Source organism: Glandiceps talaboti, chromosome 16 (genome assembly GCF_964340395.1).
Source record: "Glandiceps talaboti chromosome 16, keGlaTala1.1, whole genome shotgun sequence".
NCBI lineage: Eukaryota > Metazoa > Hemichordata > Enteropneusta > Spengelidae > Glandiceps > Glandiceps talaboti.
In genome coordinates this window covers 22,182,942-22,205,610 of record NC_135564.1, presented here as the reverse complement: position 1 = coordinate 22,205,610, position 22,669 = coordinate 22,182,942, and the positions used below count along the sequence as shown (strand labels likewise).

The window sequence follows — 22,669 nt, the reverse complement described above, 5'->3', positions numbered from 1 at the left end:
GTATTCAGAGTTTATGTTAATGATTGTGAGTTCCCCAGTATTATACCAAAGTAAGCCACCAAAATTATGATACATAGAAAGGAAATCAATGCCAGTTGACCAGCTTTCCCTCCTGTTACCAGGATTCCCAAACACACAACTGGACATTGCAATAAATACAAGATGAAAATATGAAATTTCAATTGAGATATTAACGGTTTTATTCAAGTAAGGACTTCCATCCTCCCTTTGTTCTTGGGTTGTTTCACTTGTTTGTCATATAAAACAATAAAACTGTACAAGAGTGATGTCTAGTCCTAACCTTGTACAAGACTGGCTTCATTGGTTAGCAGAGTGGGTACATACAGGGCACCATAAATAATTACACTGTAAAAAAAAAAACAGTCTGTCCATATTTACATTATAATATATAATATATATAAAATAAAATATTATATTAAGATTAGCTCTAATAGTTTCTTAGAGGTGTGTCATCGTGGTATATTGAATATGATTTCAATCCAGCATGGGCATGATGTTACAAATTGCCGCGAATAACATGGTCCCCAGCCTTTGACGAAACTAATCCGCACAGAGTTGGGATCATAAGGACCCTCCGTTAATTCAGGGTCTCTAGTCCTTCGCAGCAAGTCTGATTTATCATAGTCAAAAATCCTTATTGAGTAACCTGGTGAAACTTTCCATACTGTTAACGTTCTTGAATTAGGGATGTCCAGTGTTGGGGAATTTACAAAAACTGCAAAGTTACTGCGATTATATGCCCAGACTCCATCTGATTCTCGACTGACAGTCACACCGTACCCGATTTTACTTCTAGTCCTTTCAACAGAGTCATTCCGGCAATCGCGATGGAGTAGTCCTAAACACAGTCCATCGCCATGAGGTAGTTCCTGAAAAATATTTACAGAGTGCTGGTAGACATGGTACAAACGTCCGACCCGTGAGCGTAGTTCCCAGTAAGCCACATTGCACCAATGTGTTTGCTTGGAGGCACCGTGTGAATCGTTGAGGTCTGCAATAAAAAGAACACATACAAATATATGTCACATACAAATATCAAAGTTTTTCCAGTAGTTTTATAATGAAAATATCAACCTATTAATTTCATGATGAATTTGTAGGTGGTGAGTAGACCGATGTATTTTCTTAGGTATTACAGGATGAAAATACAGGCAAGCTGAAATGTGGTGGCAACTGCTTTTTGCTTTAGTAGGAGACCAGGCTATCCATTTTATCTTTGAGTTCATTTCTTAACAGTCTCCCTTATATCAATGTCAAGGTTAAATTATACAAAGTATTGTAAGTGTATTAGATAGGGACTCCTTAACTAATCAAACATTGTTTTATCACTTCTCTTTTCTAATTGCCTCCCCCAATTCTTGGCAGCAATATGTGATTGGGCTTGATATCAGTTATACACAGTAATTCCCTTCTCTCTTGATATACATTTTCTCATCACTGCCTTTTTTCTTATTTCCTTCCCAATTTGCTATGGCTTGGCTGCATAAAGTGATGGGATATGATACCAGTTGCACTGAGCAGTTTCTTGATATAATGTTATTATCTAGTGTACTTCAGCCACAGTGCTGATATCAAGACTATGACACTTGTGAAATAGAAAATCCTACTTTTCATTAACATTCAGACAGAGTGAGCAAAAAACCAACATAACAAGATTTTCTTTCTATGTGATCTGAACCCTAACCCGGTTTTGCTGATCCCATGACTCTATTTCACCTCAGTCTCTTGACTCGTCACCTGGTTAATTTCTCTCTTCCTCTTTTGACAGTTAATCATACTTGGAGACACTTCTCAAGATTTATTCCTGGGGACTGTATGATCCCCCTCCACTTTCCCTTCCCTTTTGCAATTCGAACTACAATCAACATCATTTGCTAGTTTTAATTACAATAAACTGGAAAGTGTGTGGTCAAAAATCAAACAAATACACCACTAGATTCAGTAAGTGTATGGTCAAAAATCAAACAAATACACCACTAGATTCAGATAGTGAGAGAGATGTAGTTACAATTCTGCCATGGTTGTTTCTGACAAATGTGTTATATATTGAGGTTAGACTTGTCATCCTCCTTATGGTCAGTTTTACGGAGACATTCTCTCTCTACATTGACAGCTACAATTGACCTCAAATCTACATAAAATTATTATTATCAATCAGAGATTCAAATCTATATAAAATTATTATTATCAATCAGAGATTCAAATCTACATAAAATTATTATTATCAATCAGAGATTCAAATCTACATAAAATTATTATTATCAATCAGAGATTCAAATCTACATAAAATTATTATTATCAATCAGAGATTCAAATCTATATAAAATTATTATTATCAATCAGAGATTCAAATCTACATAAAATTATTATTATCAATCAGAGATTCAAATCTATATAAAATTATTATTATCAATCAGAGATTCAAATCTACATAAAATTATTATTATCAATCAGAGATTCAAATCTACATAAAATTATTATTATCAATCAGAGATTCAAATCTACATAAAATTATTATTATCAATCAGAGATTCAAATCTATATAAAATTATTATTATCAATCAGAGATTCAAATCTATATAAAATTATTATTATCAATCAGAGATTCAAATCTATATAAAATTATTATTATCAATCAGAGATTCAAATCTACATAAAATTATTATTATCAATCAGAGATTCAAATCTACATAAAATTATTATTATCAATCAGAGATTCAAATCTATATAAAATTATTATTATCAATCAGAGATTCAAATCTATATAAAATTATTATTATCAATCAGAGATTCAAATCTATATAAAATTATTATTATCAATCAGAGATTCAAATCTATATAAAATTATTATTATCAATCAGAGATTCAAATCTATATAAAATTATTATTATCAATCAGAGATTCAAATCTATATAAAATTATTATTATCAATCAGAGATTCAAATCTATATAAAATTATTATTATCAATCAGAGATTCAAATCAATATGTTTTGCTAGTTATCTTGTCAATGTACATCACATCTGAACAAGTACTTTTTATGTCACTTCCTTCACAACATACACAATGTTTCCTACAGTTTCCTAAAGCTGGGCTTCTACATATTTGATACATTTGCCAATTAATAATGATCTAATGTGACTAGTTGATCTCCACTCATCTAGACATTGCTCATGAAAAATGGAGAATAAATTCTATGAAATATCACCTCATTCCTTTCATAGACATTTTTTTATATTTCTGTTTAAAAGACCTTGTATCTCGAAGTAATGTCCAAAATAAATGTAATATTTACTATAAATTTTGGATGAATGTTGAATTTTGCAAATGAAATTTAGTAAGAGAGTTGTAGTTGTAGCAGTAGTAAAGGGTAGCTTAGCCATGTACCACCTACTTTCTAGTCAAGTTGAACCTATGATCCTGAGTGGAAGCAAATTCCATGACTTTTTGGCCTTGTGACAGCCTACTTACACAAAACATTAATCACAGTCTGTTGGTAGGTATTTGCTTTCCATCATGATTACAATTCTACTGCTAAAATATTGTTTGTTTTTTGAAATACAGAACATGTAACGTTAAGCAACCAACAAAAATCTTACAAACTTCATATTTCCTTTGGCTTCTGGTGATTATTTGCTAAATTTCACAATGTTGACTTTCAAACCAACATATGGTTAAACTATCAATTTCTTGTAACACTCCTCAGACCCTCACCTCCCAGCCAAAAAAATTAAAAATAAATAAATAAATGAATTAAAAACCAAGGGCAGGTTTAATAGCAAGATAAATCTCTTTGCTTCAACAGGAATAGTCTCTCTACAACAAAATAGAATACTATGCCTGTGCAAGTACTTGGATAGACTGTGTATGTTTTCCTGCTCTCACCACCTTACAAGGAGGGCCTACAACTGGGGCACAGTAAAGGGGGTTGCTAGAACACTATATCTCTGTGACCAGTTCTATTTAACATGTAACCTACATTCGCTTTATATTTCAAATTTCATCTACTCGTACACGGATGACCTTCTCATAAGTGTACAATTATTCTGTCGGATGTATGATAAATTTACTGTGCATAGCAAGCATTGACCTTTGGCCCAGTGACTGAAACTTTCAACACCATTTTTGGAACAGTGAACACAGCATTTCACAAGGCATCATGGTGTCATATGTTATAAACTGTTGAGGCACACATTAACTGTACCACCCTATCTGACAAACCTGTATATATTTCCCCAATTGACAGTTTAAATTCTTACATAACCAGTATCTTTGCTCTGGCTGTACAACTTCCAAATTGATCTCTGGGACAACGCACAAGTGTTTTAGGGCTTCATTGCCACATCAATTGCATACTTTGTGTTTAAGTCAGTTTAATTTTTAAAATGTTGGCTCCATAAAGACTGACTGCGGTGAACACTGGCCTTTTTCTTCTTTTTTTTGTGAAGGTCCATGAACCTGTCCAGCAAAGTGCATGATTCATTCCACAGATCCAAAAATAGTTGCCTTAATGCCAAGTCAAACACAGCTCTTCAAAGGCTTACAAGACATGTCCATTACATTAGCTGTAAAGTTCACCATTCAACACTGACAATGTAAAATAGAGGAAAACAGCAATGCTGTTTTATCCAACTTTCTGGGCAATTCTAGACTCTCAACTTGTACAATTATTGAAGGGTAAACTCCATTTTGAGCAGGATGCTAATATTTGCAGTATTTGTAACATGTTAATACTGTATAGTATACTACTGTAGTTCATAATTTATGCTAACATTACCATCACATTCAAAGCTGTGGGGAATAAAGACTGAAATTTGTCATTGAGAAAATTGTTGGCGATGTATTGTTACCATCTCCATTTTTCCATTTGAAGTAGTACTTAGTAAGATCATAAATATTCATATTGAATTCTGTGCATTCTGTAACACCATATTTGTATTCTGCCTTTAATAAAATCAATGTAATAGTCATGGTCATTGACTGATGTGTGTGTGTGTGTGTGTGTGTGTTTTTGTTTTGTTTTGTCTTTGGTTTGATTTTTGTTTTTTGGGGGTGTTTTTTGGTTTGTTTGTTTTGGGTTTTTTTGTTTGTTTGTTTTTTGGTTGTTTTGTTTGTTTGTTTGTTTGTTTGTTTTGTTTTGTTTTTTTGGGGGGGTGTCCCAATGGTAGTAACAATGTAGTCACTTTTTTATATACTGGTAGCAAGCATGATCTTTGTTACAATACATTTGTAGAACTTTTCTTGCTATAGCTAGAAATAATAATAAAATTTATATAGTGCCATGTGTGTGTGTGTGTGTGTGTGTGTGTGTGTGTGTGTGTGTGTGTGTGTGTGAGAGAGAGAGAGAGTATATCCATGCAAATAGGGATTATGATTAAATGGCTTTGGTAGGGGAAATAACGAATTCAAAACCCCCATTTGCACATGGATTCCAGACAGGGTGATCAAAGATCAGGGCAAATTTGTTTGCTTTTGAAATCAGTTTGTCATTCTGTGTGCATTCCATAACACATCATATCATTTTCTGCAAAAAGTGTACAGGCCAACTGATATACCCTACTAGTGGTCATATATTTTTCCCCAAGTACACACATAACACATCCTACTCTGCATGTAATACACAGAGTGCAATTTTTCCTCAAGACTCAAAGCATTCCTATCTGAAATGTGTACCAACAGTTGAACCTCAAGAATGGACAAATAAATCACCAAACAGACCCACATGTGGCTCACTTTTCTTGTCGTTGTTATCCATTCCTCCATTTTTGAAAGGTCATTAAAAACACATCAAGCTAAGACGAAACAGGAGCTGGGTCTTCCTCCCAGGGTTGGTTGCAACAGCTGACCAGACTAATGTATTTAGCAAGCTGTCTTTCTGGCCATTACTACACATGGCTATGTGGCTTATCATAACATTTGTTTTAGAGAGAATATTCTGGGGGCACATGTAACTGCTCCATGCCACTGCAATTCTTCATTGGACTGTAAACAATGACATTCTCTGCCTAAAACACTTTACATACCGTTTGTAAACAGCCAGATCTCTGGCAGTCTGGCCTTTCCTCTCTGAGCAGTTCACTTCCTTTTGTAAATACCAGAATGGAAACTTTAACTGACTTTTGTCCTATAATCTGGGTCACCATGATTTCCATGGCGACCAAATAGATAAAACAATTCATCAAGTCTTTTCTCCTCCTTGGTTGTCAAGAATTTTTTGGATGAAAATCATGACATTCAAAGGTATTGCTATCCATTAGCCCACCTTAAATATGTGTAGTTTGTGAAAACTGAAGCCTTTCATTACATCTGGATATTGTCCAGTGGCCACTGCTCTCAAGTGGTTTGATGGAGGTGGACTAGCTTACTCACTATGCTGAATACACTACATAAGACACCCAACACCATGGCTCCTCACACAACAAAAGAATTTGACCAAAACTGATCTCCACTTTCACAAAGCAAAGACGTGAGGGAATGCAATGAAAAAGACAAAACTCATCAAAAACAAAGAATATGTAACCTCCCCACACATCTTCATCTATCCAGAATTGTTCACATAGTTTTAAGTCCTTCACAGAAATAAATAGGAAATATTCTTGTACATCTATCAAGGAGGTAGCATCCACCACTATTCTTGTACATCTATCAAGGAGGTAGCATCCACCACTATTCTTGTACATCTATCAAGGAGGTAGCATCCACCACTATTCTTGTTAAAACCATGGTGACATATACAAAGTTTGTTACATTCCATGCAACATTTGACATGTTAGCCTGACTAGTAAACAACATTATTACACAACAAATTCAGATCTATGGTTGACTGAAATCCAGGAATGGACAATACAGTTTTACAAGAGACATCTCGCATATCCCATTGGCTATTCAAAATTTCTATATTTTTAGTGAAATCTTTCATTTCTTTTCATTTGTAGCTAAACCTATCCAATTAAATGCCTCGGATTTCTGAAGGATACTCTGTACATTCATGAAAGGGAATAGTGTCATCTAGTTCAGAGTAATAGAGGAACAGAAGGCATGGAGTAGTCTGTTATCACTGCATCAGATCAGTACGGTAGTCTGTTATCACTGAATCAGATCAGTATGGTAGTCTGTTATCACTGCATCAGATCAGTACGGTAGTCTGTTATCACTGAATCATATCAGTATGGTAGTCTGTTATCACTGCATCAGATCAGTACGGTAGTCTGTTATCACTGAATCAGATCAGTATGGTAGTCTGTTATCACTGCATCAGATCAGTACGGTAGTCTGTTATCACTGAATCATATCAGTATGGTAGTCTGTTATCACTGAATCAGATCAGTACGGTAGTCTGTTATCACTGAATCATATCAGTACGGTAGTCTGTTATCACTGAATCATATCAGTATGGTAGTCTGTTATCACTGAATCATATCAGTATGGTAGTGTTATCACTGAATCAGATCAGTATGGTAGTCTGTTATCACTGAATCATATCAGTATGGTAGTCTGTTATCACTGAATCATATCAGTATGGTAGTCTGTTATCACTGAATCAGATCAGTATGGTAGTCTGTTATCAGTGAATTATATCAGTATGGTAGTCTGTTATCACTGAATTATATCAGTATGGTAGTCTGTTATCACTGAATCATATCAGTACGGTAGTCTGTTATCACTGAATCAGATCAGTACGGTAGTCTGTTATCACTGAATCATATCAGTATGGTAGTGTTATCACTGAATCAGATCAGTATGGTAGTGTTATCACTGAATCATATCAGTATGGTAGTCTGTTATCACTGAATCAGATCAGTATGGTAGTCTGTTATCACTGAATCATATCAGTATGGTAGTCTGTTATCACTGAATCATATCAGTATGGTAGTCTGTTATCACTGAATCATATCAGTATGGTAGTCTGTTATCACTGAATCAGATCAGTATGGTAGTCTGTTATCACTGAATCATATCAGTATGGTAGTCTGTTATCACTGAATCATATCAGTATGGTAGTCTGTTATCACTGAATCATATCAGTATGGTAGTCTGTTATCACTGAATCATATCAGTATGGTAGTCTGTTATCACTGAATCATATCAGTATGGTAGTCTGTTATCGTGGCATCACATCTGTATATAACAGTCTGTTATCACAGCCTCTGAAGTACATCATGCAATGTAAACCACTTTTCTACAATTTGATAAATCTAGCTTGGTGTCTAATAATTTCAAGATATTGAAGACTTATACCCCTGACCATCAATATTAATCAATGTTCAATAACTTGGATAAAGAAAATTTCCAGCAAAGTAATGACAGGTTATGGAGTAAACAAGAGGCCTCTAGATATTAGGATGTAGTCTAGTAGTTTGATAACTTTTTTTTTACCTAATTCAAAAAGTAATATACAGAAAATCACTACATAGAAGAAATATGAACATTTTTCTAAATCACCACTTTGTTGGTCAAATCACCATTTTGTTGGTCAAATCACCACTTTGTTGGTCAAATCACCATTTTGTTGGTCAAATCACCACTATGTTGGTCAAATCACCACTGTGTTGGTCAAATCACCATTTTGTTGGTCAAATCACACTTTGTTGGTCAAATCACCACTATGTTGGTCAAATCACCACTATGTTTGGTCAAATCACCACTTTGTTGGTCAAATCACACTTTGTTGGTCAAATCACCACTATGTTGGTCAAATCACCACTTTGTTGGTCAAATCACCACTTTGTTGGTCAAATCACCACTATGTTGGTCAAATCACCAATTTGTTGGTCAAATCACCACTATGTTGGTCAAATCACACTTTGTTGGTCAAATCACACTTTGTTGGTCAAATCACACTATGTTGGTCAAATCACCACTATGTTGGTCAAATGAATATCTTTTTATTTGATTAATTTGTACAACTTATATTATTTTCAGTTCACATATTTGCAACTACACATTCAAGACAAACAATTAGCAGACTTCACTATAGTATTGGACAATGTTTAGTTGTATTCACCATCAGCTGTAGAGAGGCATAGCCCTAAATATTAGTAGTGGCACAAAAAATATGCTCCACATTATGAGGTTTAATATTGTAATTTTTAAAAAGCTAGTAGAGAGGTAGGTTAGGGATAAGCTATCTAGTTTATGTCATGTGGTTATTTTAGACAATACAGTGGAATTACACTTGTCCTTGTGGCCAGGCTTATACAGCAACCATGTCTAAACATTAACATAACACCTCTTTGAATTCATGTAACTATATTCATTACTTATTACAGGGTACACTTATGGTATATACTTCAAAACTTTCCTAAGCTTCACTAGTCATACATGCTGAAATTGAAGAGACCCCAATAACGCAGCCAGCTGCTCTTGTACTAGCAAAAGCCTCTAGTATACAATACTCAAGAACATACTTTTTGTCAAGGTTCCGCTATTGATCCAAACAAGACAATAGGGCAATACACAGAAGGGAAAACCCTTCTTCAGAAAAAAACACTTGAATGAGAACTTCAATAATGTCACAGAAATTGTGATTGCCCACTTGATATGGCAAAAAACTTGACATTTAGGTCTTCAATACTGGGATGGATACTGTGATCTGGTAGGGCAGAACTGAAAGCTGTTGCCAAGCATGGTAAGGGGAGAAAGTATTGAACAGACCACCACACTCTTTTTGCCTCTCTCAACCCAAGTGTTGTAAATGGAAGTTGTATTATGTCACATTCATTAGATGCAGTCACCCAAACACCACTTTGTTAATGGATCAACTCTCACACGCCAAACTTGAAAGCCCCACTACGAAAAAAACTGTCTTTCTTCCAAGTAGACCTAAGCCCCCTATCTTTCCTATACAAGTGTCTTAGTAGCTCTGCTATGGCTCAAGGTTGGAAAACAAACAGCAGCCAACTTTTATTAGCTGATTTTTATCATGATTTCTTCTTTTGTAGCAGTGGTGTGCAAAAGGAATACCTGCAGGGTACACTTCCATGAATCAAGACTCTCTCTCTTCATTTTTACAAGCAATTTTATTAGCACACTATCCTTACCAACAACATGCCATACTCTCAAACACACAACAATCTATGTTTCCATTTTTGCATAATCTTTTTAAAAAAAAAGAAAATCATATTATACAGATCTCATACCATTAGAACATTACGCTATTTATGGACTTTGCCAGACAGAATAAAAATATGATGGCAGACTTCTGAATCACAACTAATCAAAGACTAGTCTTGGTTGCAGACGACTAATTCAAATACATTTGTATTAGCAATAAATTGACTATTTAGTAATTTTACATTGCCTGAACTACAAAACTTCCAGTTCAGATGACCAAAAATTTCAAAATCACACGTTCAAGTGAAATTTAAAGTCTTCCTCCTTGTGTACAATGTCATATTGGATGCCTCAAACAAATATGGTGGTGTTTGCAAGGTGGGACGGGACATTTATAATTACAGTTTGAACTTGAAAATTTTTGATTTCAACACTTTTTGTGATCTAACAAGGGATTATCATAAAAGGAAGGAAAAATGAGTAGATATTGGATTGACTGCCAATAGTTGGATACTTGGTATATGTATTTAATACTTTTGTTATATGTTTGCACTCCAAATAGGCTGATGATATTGGTTTGGCTGGCAGTGTTGAGGGTCATATGACAGTATTCTAGTCCTGTATATCTTCTGCAAGCAGGACTTATCAAAGACATACATACTGATTTGGAATCACAAATACTACTAATTTTGAAACAGTGGACTACATGTTGAGAATTTTTTTATCACATTTCAGTATTAGTAAACATTTTACAAATTACAAATTTCTTCAGTAAAAAGTTCAAAACATTTGTATGTTCTTCAATCTTTTTTCCTGTTTAGAAGGATATAATTGACTAATGACTGTTTAATATGACAACTTGTGGAAGTACGTAGGTAGCCTAGGTCAAACAGTAAGATCACATACTACTTAGCTATTAAATCCTATGCAAACTTAACTGACGATAAAAATACTGTGAGCTAAGGTTTTAGTGAATGGCACCACAGACCCTAGTGAATGTAGACTTACTGTCACCATACTGACTAGCTGGGTATCAGTCAACTGACCAATGTCAGGGCTTCATTTCTCACCTAACTTATCCGGGCAGAAATAATGGCATCCAAATCGCATACTATGCTGTAACGATGCAGACAAATTGACGAGTACCACAGGAAAACAGAACACAAATGTGTGTGGAGACATGCCCTGGCTGGTCTCTACGGAAACAACAATATGATTTTGGCTCCAAACTTCTGTGCATATTTGAGAGCTTATGCATTAAAGCTGACATTTGTCAAATGAAATGATAGTTACTATATACTGTATACACATCACCAACCTACTACTAACCTTACAGTCTCTGTAATATCTGTATTTGTTATTTCTAGCCTCCTGGAGACATTTTAATGACATTAGTGAAAAAAAAAGATAAATTGTGACAGGATAAACAAATCTTTTTTACAACTAGATCTTGACTATATTTTCCCTTCAAAGGTCATCCCATGAAGGGACAAGTGTAAAAATACCCACTTCTTCTCCATTCTCTGTACAATGACATATATTTTCTAGACCTAAACTAGCACACATTTTGTGTATGCCTGTGATCATAAAATCGACTCCTCAGTTGAAAAATAGCTTTATTACTGGAATGAGATCAAACATTGATTTTCACTGCTTAAGTTCATTAAGGGACAAGGTGTCATTGTAAAATCAAAGTTTACCTAATATGTAACACTATTTGACTTAAATTTTCAAACTTTGCAATGTAAACTATTATCCTAGTGTTTTTTTCACTGCATTACTGACAGTCATCAAAATGGACCTGTGTCTATAAACTTGATGCCATTGGTAAGGGACCACTTGTAAGACTTTAACCCAGAATTAGATCACCCAAGAGCCTGTGTGTACCCCTAGCCCTCAATTAACAACCGCTCATACAATTTATTGTCAACACTACTATACAGGGAAAGCCCTACACTTGTCAAAACATGGTGACTTGCCTGTAAGTTGACTATGAGAAGACCAGTATTCAGTAATACAGTTTTGGGTACTGTATGTGCATACTAGAACAATACTACAGCCAACAGGCTTATTCTCTTGCATGGGCAACTTAGTAGCCATTGTGAAGACAACATCCACACACAACTTTCATGCCCCACTGTGTTCGGGTCCTTTCTCAGCAATACTAGCTCTCTCAGTGAAATACGCCATTGTTCTAACCAACTTTGCTTTTCTATGCTCTACAAAATACTTATCAGTCGGGGGTTCATTCACAATAGTGCTCAATGCATGCCAATGAGACCATAGCCAGTCTTCCTAATCAAGTTTATTCAGTGAGAAATAAAGAGGGGCAACTGTGAAGGCTGTAAGTTAGCCTGGTATTGGGGCAATACAACAATACACACATCAGTCTGTTCTAGCATTCATTGCAAAATAAACAATCTCAACCTGCAAAGGAAAGGACGATTTAACCTTGCATAACTTCTTGTGTGTTATTTGTCAGTAAAGGTTGACACTGGACAATATAGCAAGGCTACCTACAAAACACAGTACAAAGTAGCAGTGCCTAAACAAAAGGTAGAGTGTTGGCTGCTGACAATTTGTAATGAACTCATACAGCAACACAGTGTAGGAAACCCACATTGAACACACTCATACAGCAACACAGTGTAGGAAACCCACATTGAACCCACTAATACAGCAACACAGTGTAGGAAACCCACATTGAACCCACTCATACAGCAACACAGTGTAGGAAACCCACATTGAACCCACTAATACAGCAACACAGTGTAGGAAACCCACATTGAACCCACTCATACAGCAACACAGTGTAGGAAACCCACATTGAACCCATTCGCACAGCAACACAGTGTAGGAAACCCACATTGAACCCATTCGCACAGCAACACAGTGTAGAAAACCCACATTGAACCCATTCGCACAGCAACACAGTGTAGGAAACCCACATTGAACCCATTCGCACAGCAACAGTGTAGAAAACCCACATTAAACCCATTCGCACAGCAACACAGTGTAGGAAACCCACATTGAACCCACTCATACAGCAACACAGTGTAGGAACCCACATTAAACCCATTCGCACAGCAACACAGTGTAGGTAACCCACATGTTGACTGCACTCACAGTAAGGCAGTGTAAGAAAACCACTTTCTACTGTCCAACGCTACAACTATCTCACAGTCGTGATTTAAGTGAACCACAAGAAAAATTAAACTTTTCACCAAGTATGAAATAATCCAAAACTTTTTTCCATCTATCAGAAACAAATAAATAAAGTGACTCGCATTATTAAACACTTTCACCAATAAATCTTTGTGGTTGTTTTAATTCTATTTAACTTATTAGTGCCAGTTTTTCCCACTTACTAATAACTTGATAATCATTTGGAATATGGATAAATCTCCTTTTTTGGAGGGGGTGTCACTTATGGACTGTGAACTGGGTCACCTCTCCTGCATAACATTCTAGATAGAGTTACAACAGGGTTTGCTGATTGATGTTGCTTTCTAGTCACTATTTACTCAACTAGTTGTGAGTTTTCAACTTCACTGCACTGCACGGTTTAGCATAAAAATGGAACAAATGCTCTAAGTATGGGTAAGTGGTGTAAAAACATGCACTGACAAAGGATAATATACAATACACAATACAGAGAGCTCTTACTGTATTCACATTTAAATAAACCCTAGGTTTACCCTTGTATGAAATAAAAATACCATTCACGATCTGACCCCTACATTTTAACATGAGAAGTTAGAAAAGCCATACACAGAGGGTATAAAGATCGTGGACTCTCACTGCAATTGAAGAAAAAAGCCTTGCATAGAGAGACAGCTACTTGACAATTTAATGTTTGTGAATGGCAAATTTTGTTGACCTAAGTGAGTTGGGCCTATTCCCTCAGCTAACATACTTGTACATAACATTGTCAACAATTGTCTTGCATGCACCCCCTTACAAAAACGTCACTCTTGACAAATTGGGCAATCATCATTTAATTGAACAACTTTCTGACAAATTATCATACTATAAAATGTGCAGTTTGTGTGCTAAATCTAATACATAACCCATACTATTAGTTAGCTGAGTCTTAGTCCTGTAGTAGCTAAAAGACACCTAGTGTGGTGTGGTTAAAAAACCACATGCCAGTTCAAAAAGTTAAGATAACATTTATGGTAAGAGTTACCCTGTACTAATTTAAAACAGAAGGCTGCATTTAACACAAGCAATGTGCAAAACTGAAAATGGAATGCCAATGCACAAATGACTGGCACTGGGGAAAATTAACTTTTGCTAGTCCACGATTATAAAGTGTGTGTGAACTTTTGTGGAGTATTGACATCCATGCATAAAACATAGAGCATAGAATCACAATGAAGACTAATGCAATGTAATTGGGCACTGGTATGCTGATGGGCAGAGAATGACCCAACCAACCTCCTATGACGCACCACAAACAAGCTCAGAAGTTCAGGGTGTTAAATAAACAACGTTTACAGTGGCAACACTCTGAGTTTAAGGCATTAACCCCACTACTCAACAGGCTCACAAACTCCATATCAACGCCGACCACACACTTCATAAACTGTTCACTTCTCATTTTTACTTGAGCTACTCTTGAAGCAATTATTTAAGTTGAAACACAGTGACAGGTAAATTAAAAAGACAACACTGATCCATCCACCACTGTATCTACTGCTATGTTAAACTTGATATCTCTTTTGACTTAGGAATGTATTAGTCTGCTTCCCTATCCTAGATAATCACACATACAACTTACAAGATCTTTATGGAGAGTAAATATCCCAGAAAAATATCTAGTCATCACGCTTATCATTCCAGGCAGAAAAATCCCCCTCCTTACAGAATTCACAATCAGTTGCTATAGTAACCTATTGGTGCTTTTAGAAACTGTGATTACTAAAGTACTGGGGCCTGTGAAGCCAACTGTATGGGGCACTCAGTAAGGTGATTACACTTTTAGGACCACATGCTTGACTAGCAAGGGAATAACTAATCACTTGTGACAAGTTGTTTTTAACTTGAGAAGTAAGTAAAACAAAACATACACCAAATTCCTCCTGGATTTAAAACAATATATATCACGTTTGACATAGGCCTGTCATACCAACATTTAGTTTTTTACACACATTATTCCCCTCTTTTAAGGTAACTGAAACTTTGGCCCCTCCCCATTCCATTCAAACAGTTCTCCAAGTTACTGTACAAATCCTTTAACTTATATATATATATATATATATATATATATAATACACAGCTCTCCAAGGTGATTGAGCACTCTACTTGGCGAATGAAGAATGAAACTGTGTGTGTGTGTGTGTGTGTGTGTGTGTGTGTGTGTGTGTGTATGTGTGTGTATTCTCTTCAATGCATAGATGTCACAATTACTTGACATATTTAGATTATAAGAAACTTGGAAAGAAATTAAATTTTCATCATTTAAAATTAGTTGTCATTATTTCCTTCATTATGTGGACTTGTTCATTTTTACAACTTTTGAATGTAATCTTCCCTTCTTTCTGTTTGCATACTAGAATATTCATAGTGTGAGATTACAGTACATGTAATAACTATCTGTTGTGTTCAAAGTTTACCTCTTCCAATGTTTGCTCTCTTTCTTAAGATAGCACAGTAAAGTACAGGTTACATGTCAAGCTGGTGATGTTCCAAATCAGGAAAATATAGGATTTTGTCAACATGTAAATTGTAGGACAGTGATATCCAATGATAAACAATGGCCTGTAACTTGTTTAGAAACGTGAGAATAGCTAAAAACTGTCACTCGTTTATTCCGCACCACTGACAATTAAGACCTAAATAACACTGCAATGACTTCACTAATTGTACACACTCATACAGTGACTTTTGTCTCTGTTGCACTCCTAACTCTTGTGTGCACTTAATTTCGCTTACAGAATTTCTGAACTTCTTTTTAGGGTAGGATACACAAATGTAAACTGCTCCTATTTCCACTCGACTGCTTGCATAAAGTATTCAGCCAATTTTCAGTGGGGGAAAGTTGGCTGATTGGTTCGATTACGGTCGAGTACGGAGGCTGAGAAACAAAATAAAAGTCACAAACCTGCAAAGTTTGAAGGGAAAGCGGTGTTGCTAGCACCCGTTTCTGTGCTTTCTGGAGTTGAATTACGTTCTGCAAAGCAAAATACGAGAGACCGTTGTCAGCCTACAGTATACTTGTCAAATCAGGTCAGTGAAGTAGACGAGTACAAAGTCGCACACGGCGGCATTTGACAGAAAATCAAAGAAAGATCGCCGAGATTTCTGGAGGGGGGGGGGGGCAACTTATAGTGGATCTTTACATACCTTCAAACTTGTACGGTTCCATTGGTAGCTGACTGTAAGGCGGAGGCGGGCTCTCTGTAAGTGTACGGAAAGAAGACAAAAACGCGTTGAGAAAAAGCTCCACTTCTGAATAAAAACAGACTAGCTTGGAGATAATTACACGAGAAAGGTTAGTCTGATAAACACATAAATACTGAGGCGCCATCTTGCCTATATGGTATCTTTTGAATGGTGACTGAGGCCTTTCATAGATATGGGGTTCAAAGGGGACGTTTGATCGGTGAGCTCGAAGTCGGGAATGAATAAATATGACTACGTACCTGGGCCGCATAAGCGACTGAGATGGTAGGGATTGCAGCAAATTGTAGAGTCACCATCGTCCAGTGCTTTACAATGTTCACAACAGAACGTTAGAGACTTAAGTTCAAACGAATGCCTGAGATCGGGCCAACGAAACAGCTGACACAACACCACTTGTGGGTAGACCGTCCTCCTACCTAATTGGACTTCTCCTTTCGGAAATAAAACGCAAGAAGAGTTAGCACCCCCTTTACTTTCCACAGCTTGAACCAGCAATTCAAGCTGTCTATCTTTAAGTCTTTTGAAGATGGACTGTGCTGTTGATTTCAACTCAAGATCTGCTTCGGTTTCTGCTTCGCCATCCTCTGTGTTGTCACAGCCCGCACGGCACTTCCACAGTCGCCGAATAAGCGCCGAACGTTTGGACCTGAACATGCGACATTCGGTGCACACACACAATTGTAACACTCAGGACTGAACTTGCATTATTCGAACACTGTTGCAGAAGGATCGACAACGACTCCTTCTCTGATTTCTATAAAGAAACACAGAATTTTCCAACGGCTCTGCACTGAGGATAACGTTTTAAGTGGCACTGTCGCCAGCAAGCTTTCCAAACTCAACACGAAATTCTGCTAAGATCCTTAGCTCCAAAGAATGAACCAGGCATACCAATAGATTGCTAGCGATCTCCCAATTCTGTCGATAACTTGGTTATGGCCGTTGGCTACGGAATCGCACTGAAAACGGCGAGAGAACGAAGCAATGTCAACACAGCTATACAGTACTTCTAGTTTGCACGTCTCGACTCTGAAAACACGGCTGCAAATTTACAACACTCACTGCCACACCACTGCTGGTATACAATTGGCTCATTTCTATCACGTGGTTGTCTAGACATTTTGGCGCGCCTCGAGTCTAAAATGATTGTTGCGCAAATAACAGCTCAAATTACACTTGGCTGTTACTTCTCCCCCGGTAAAAGTATCTCAAAAACATACCAAAATCTTTATTTTACCCCATACAACCGGGAAAATGAACCATAATCCTCTGAGAGAGATTAAAACATCCACTTCGATCGTCTATGTCAGTCACATGGCGTTCGAAAGAGGTAAAGTGGAAAGGTCAGGGGTTAAAACTATAATGTTGTGTGTATTTCAGAGGGTGACTGTATTATGCAGAAACGCTTATCAACTCGCCACTGATTGGTGCGTCGCCGGCTTTGGCGGAAACCCAACCCACGCTTTCTAAATATCAAATTACCCGTAAATGAGTGTGGCTGTTTTATGTTCAGAACACAGAGTAAAATCTTTCTAAATTTAAAGACGTTGCAAGTGTGTCTCTTTGCTGCTGCGATTGTGACGATATATGTATATTTTTTTCGTCAATATTGTCACCCGTCCGCGCTCTGTCTCCACAATATCGTCAACAACTTTGAATAGCCTGATCGCATAGCTGACTTGTTTTTGTCCATTTAAATAGGGGTCATTATTTTCTACGTTTATTGCGGCCGCTGATAATTGCGCTCTGCAATTATCAGAACCCATTTAGCTCGCTGACATAGTGGCTGCAAATTTCAACTGTGGTTTTCACATGCCACACAAAATTCGTAACCCATAGCCCCACGTGAACCGTTCGACCACAGTTTTTTGCTTACTTTATTCGGGAGAACCCGAAACATATGTGAGGCGCTCGTCGCCTGTATTCTTTGCTTGGCGAGTGTACATACGTCAAATACACGACAACGAGCTACTGACGCCAGCATTCTTACGACAGTCTTCGACCACCATTTGAGGCGCATAATCAGATCATTGCAAGTGATTTTTGTTCTTACTGTTTCCTGTTTTACAAACATGTCTGAGTCAGTTTTTTCTCTTCAAATTGTTGTTTCACAGATTTTTGTTTTTCAGCGTGTTGCCGCTACAACCTTGCATTGCGTGCGATCACTGGTGTGCTCGTCAGGCCACTAGACTGAGTATGCGAGACTGGCGCTATTGTTTCACAAATAATTTTGGCGCCTGGAATACGACAGCGCGACATACTGAAATAAATGATATACGTTGGCAAACAAGGTCGCTAAATTATTCAGTTAACTTTTGAACCTCCCGACTCCATACAAAGTGGCCAGAATACCTAAATTGTCCGAATTATAGGTGATTTCAATCGTACTCGTCAGGGTTATTCTTAGACGAACGATCAAAGTCGTTTGTATGTAGCGACTCGACGACACGAAATGATACGATTAACGCGATTGAAGCATAGGAAATATATGTACGTTGTTTTTTGTGCCCAGACTTACTTTTTTCAAGAGTAGAAACAATAATAACAGTTACTGAATAGGAAACCCGCTAATCCTTAAAATAAATACAAAGTGAATACTGTGTTTACGTTTTAGTTTCAAAATATCAAAAAATACCCACAAACTGAAATCACTGCCAAAGTATTGTTTAATGTTATCGATGTGCTGTTGATATGATACCATTATCTAGTATACTATCATATTTTATATTACTTCATGTAATGATCAACTGCGTCGACAACAAATCGATTTGTTATGCCTCGTGTTAGTGTTTTTATTACGTAAACGTTTGTTTGAAGTAAACACATGAAACAAAAATACGGCATAAAACTTATTGAGTTATGTAGTCTCTTTTGTGATCTTCACGCTGTCTCGGTTTCAGCCAGTGGATTTCTAACTTTATTTACAAGTGTGAACGAGTGGGGAGACGAACTGAAAAGAGTAGGCATCTTGGCGCTTCGGCTATTGTTAGGACCATAATCATATTCCAATATAAACAAAATAGTCAGGCAGCCGTATGTTCTACATCCTGAGCTACGTGCGAGACTAGGTAGGCATTGTTGCATTTTAAAGTATTTATTGTACTAAGATGACCACGACGCGACGGCGTACTAAATGGTACGGAAGATATTGTCATTCAATATTGGAGGGAGCGAAAGTTATAGGCCTATGTGTGTTTTTAAACATATTTAAATTTTCTACTCTTAAAAACCAAACTATACTATAAAATGTGTGTATCCACCGCCTCTCGGCAGGTAGTCCTATTGACTTGATGTTTGTATGTGGCGTCTTATGCCAGCCTTCACGCGACACTTTGAAGTTCATCGCATCGGCCTACGTATTTCCATTTCTTAATTGTCAATGTCTTCAATCCATCCTAAAGTCAAATAAATGAAATCATTTTCATTGTATGTATACACAGATGTTCTACATTTTCAAAGGCCTCTTCAAACCGAAATTGACATTACATGTTTAAGATGTTTATTACTAACGGCAACTCGAAGCAATATATCTATTGTGTCAGACAATATTGGCAACTTCACCTGGACAATAAGGAATAAATTGTTAAGTGTTAGTCATGTAAATTTGATTCTTAATAGCCTTATGAATATTCATAAAGATAATACGAGGGAGCCAGCTTTCAAGGCGACATAGATGGCGCCGTGACGTCACTGGTGCGACGAGATCATCAGCTTTGGAGCGTCCGTAATGTGAACATAGCGTGCAACATTATCACTTGTTATCGGCAACGGAGATTGGCGCGATGATGGCTGGTTGCTATGACGATTTGATCAAAATACGAATAATGTCGCACGTGGAAAATGGTAGCCTGCCACGGTAAAAGGCGTCTTGCCTGCGGTTTCGGATTAATTAAAAGAAGTAAGTGTGAGACAGTACAGGTGAATGAAGACAATGGTGTCTGACAATGTGATACATGGTGCCAGAGACGTGTTAAAGTAAAGCTCGTTATTCCAAATTGTTGGATTTTGAATAAAATTCTATATAATATTTTTCACCATAGAAATATCGGCTTCTGTGACGAAATTATTATTATCAGTGAATTCCACCCTGATTTCAGCAAAATGATGTAACCCAATAAAGGACCACCGGTAGGCTTCCGTAATGATACGTTACCCTTCGTGATTAGATATAGACCTGAATATATGGAGTATAAACTGTAACATTAACAGGATTTAAGCAAACTCGATGAAATAAGAAAAATTATCAACAGATGTAAACTGAATGCCTTCTATAAGGAAATAAAGAACGGTATTCCTATATCTTTTGTTGCCATCAACATATATACTAAATTATATGAAATTGACAACAGGCATTGCAACAGACATAGACATACTGGTTTTGTCATCGTCAATGGGTGCACCAAGTAATATGAAATTTGAAGCATTCATAAAAACCCATTAATTATGCAAATGACCCATATCACGTGCATTTTGGCATCGAATATATGTGTACCAAATTGCACATGCCTCTTTTACGGCATTGTCCAATGGATAAATATCAGTTTTCATTGAGTCAGCAGAAAAACTACTCCGGCTTGCGAGAAAGAAGGAATTTGAAGCTTGTATTCTTAAGGTATAGTCTAATTACCGAAATTGTTAATTATGCAAATATTTCATTGACATCATGCAAATCATTTTAATTACTTATACAAATATATAGTTAATATATTGATATTCATGTGATTGTTACAAAAAACTAACCAATTTTCCCACTAGCATATGGAAGACAGACAGACAGACAGACAGACAGACAGACAGACAGACAGACAGACAGTGCTCACACATATACCATTTCATTACCCTTCCTTACCTATGAAGGTAAAAATGGTTACAGACACACACCTACCATTTCTGTAAAGGTTTAAATATACGTATTATGGTTTATATAGACTGTTAATATTCTACTAAATTCTAAATTATATAGAAAATTGGTCTCGGTATTTATTTATACATGTTTAGTTTGTTCAAGACCTATAACAACCATTCTCGCAAACCAGAGCTGTTATTTCTTCCGCGACACCGCACCTCTTGGTGGTGCGTGTTGGACGGTGCCGTGAAAGAGTTTGTGGTTTACGACGATGATAACAACTAATTATGAGAATGTTACGACGTTATTACGACGATGAATGTTGTTCTTGTAAAATATCTCTATTCATCAAGCAGACCTATAAAATACGTTGCACATCGACGGCGCGCGCGGTGTGTGTGTGTCTGTGTGTGTGTGTGTGTGTGTGTGTGTGTGTGTGTGTGTGCGCGCGCGCGCGCGTTTTAAAAGATATATGTATTTATTGAAATTTATTTGAGAATAAGGAACACATAAAAGTCGGTTTTGTTGACAGTGTTTAATTTCAAGGAGTTGATTACCTTGATCAAATTCTTTGTTCAAACCATGAATTTATTTCGTGCTAGTTATTAGCTCTATTTCTCCATTTAACCCTTTGTAGGGATGGATTAATTCACATAGTTACATACTATGGTCTAGATTTCACCTACATATAAATATCTGAAACAGTGCTCTATTCCATCGACAATTTGTAGTTATTTGTAAAATGGTTACCGTCTTTTTTTTATACGGCTAGGTAATTCATCGTAAGGTTGTTCATCTTTATCACTTCCATTGTGTCGAATCACTCTTCCTGAATAGAAAAAATATTGACGGTATACGAATGAATCTCTCCATTTATATCATGTTTTGTTGACTCTCCTAAAGATACATACTTCAATGTTAGTACATGTATATGAAAATGCTGTGCATGTTAACATTTGTACTTTATCCTGACTAGACTGTTATGGTTATAGCAGACAATCTGAAATAATACCAAACAGCGCCACCACACGATGTCGACATTCACTCGACAGTAAGCTTAAAGGAATTCGACAACGGTTTTTGTTGCTCAGTATTTAAAGCGACAAATTAAGTCAATAATTCATCGAAATCAAGACTGGAAGACTTTCAGTTGAAACGAATAACAAAAATATCGACGTTGCCTAAAAACATGGATTTCGTATGCAGCAATAACAAATAAAACGTTTTTAAAAAATTGTTAGCGTTTCCGACTGCAAAGTTTTTTTCTTTATAATAATTATGGGTGTTTTTTATTACAAATGTAAGTATTAGAATTCTTTGTGAGATCATGTCAAGTTTGAAC

The 22,669-nt window shown here is 36.5% G+C and overlaps 1 protein-coding gene across 1 annotated transcript; it reads right to left on the bottom strand.

The window, feature by feature from the left end:
* Positions 1-202: 202 nt before the first annotated feature.
* Positions 203-17,537, bottom strand: LOC144447576 (mothers against decapentaplegic homolog 6-like). Its single transcript, XM_078137649.1, has 4 exons — positions 16,721-17,537; positions 16,422-16,475; positions 16,180-16,248; positions 203-1,012 (listed from the first exon to the last, which is right to left on the bottom strand). The coding sequence occupies exons 1-4, from the start codon at positions 17,133-17,135 to the stop codon at positions 471-473; spliced, it is 1,080 nt and encodes a 359-aa protein (XP_077993775.1). The 5' UTR covers positions 17,136-17,537; the 3' UTR covers positions 203-470.
* Between the last annotated feature and the right edge of the window lie 5,132 nt (positions 17,538-22,669).

Bases quoted from the DNA above. Each gene is read 5' to 3' on its own strand.
- LOC144447576 (XM_078137649.1), bottom strand. From the start codon at position 17,135: ATGTTCAGGTCCAAACGTTCGGCGCTTATTCGGCGACTGTGGAAGTGC. The intron at 16,249-16,421 runs GTATGTAAAGAT...TTTGCTTTGCAG, and splicing joins GGAACCGTACAAGTTTGAAG to AACGTAATTCAACTCCAGAA. The intron at 1,013-16,179 runs GTTTGTGACTTT...TTTTTATTGCAG, and splicing joins TTTCCCTTCAAACTTTGCAG to ACCTCAACGATTCACACGGT.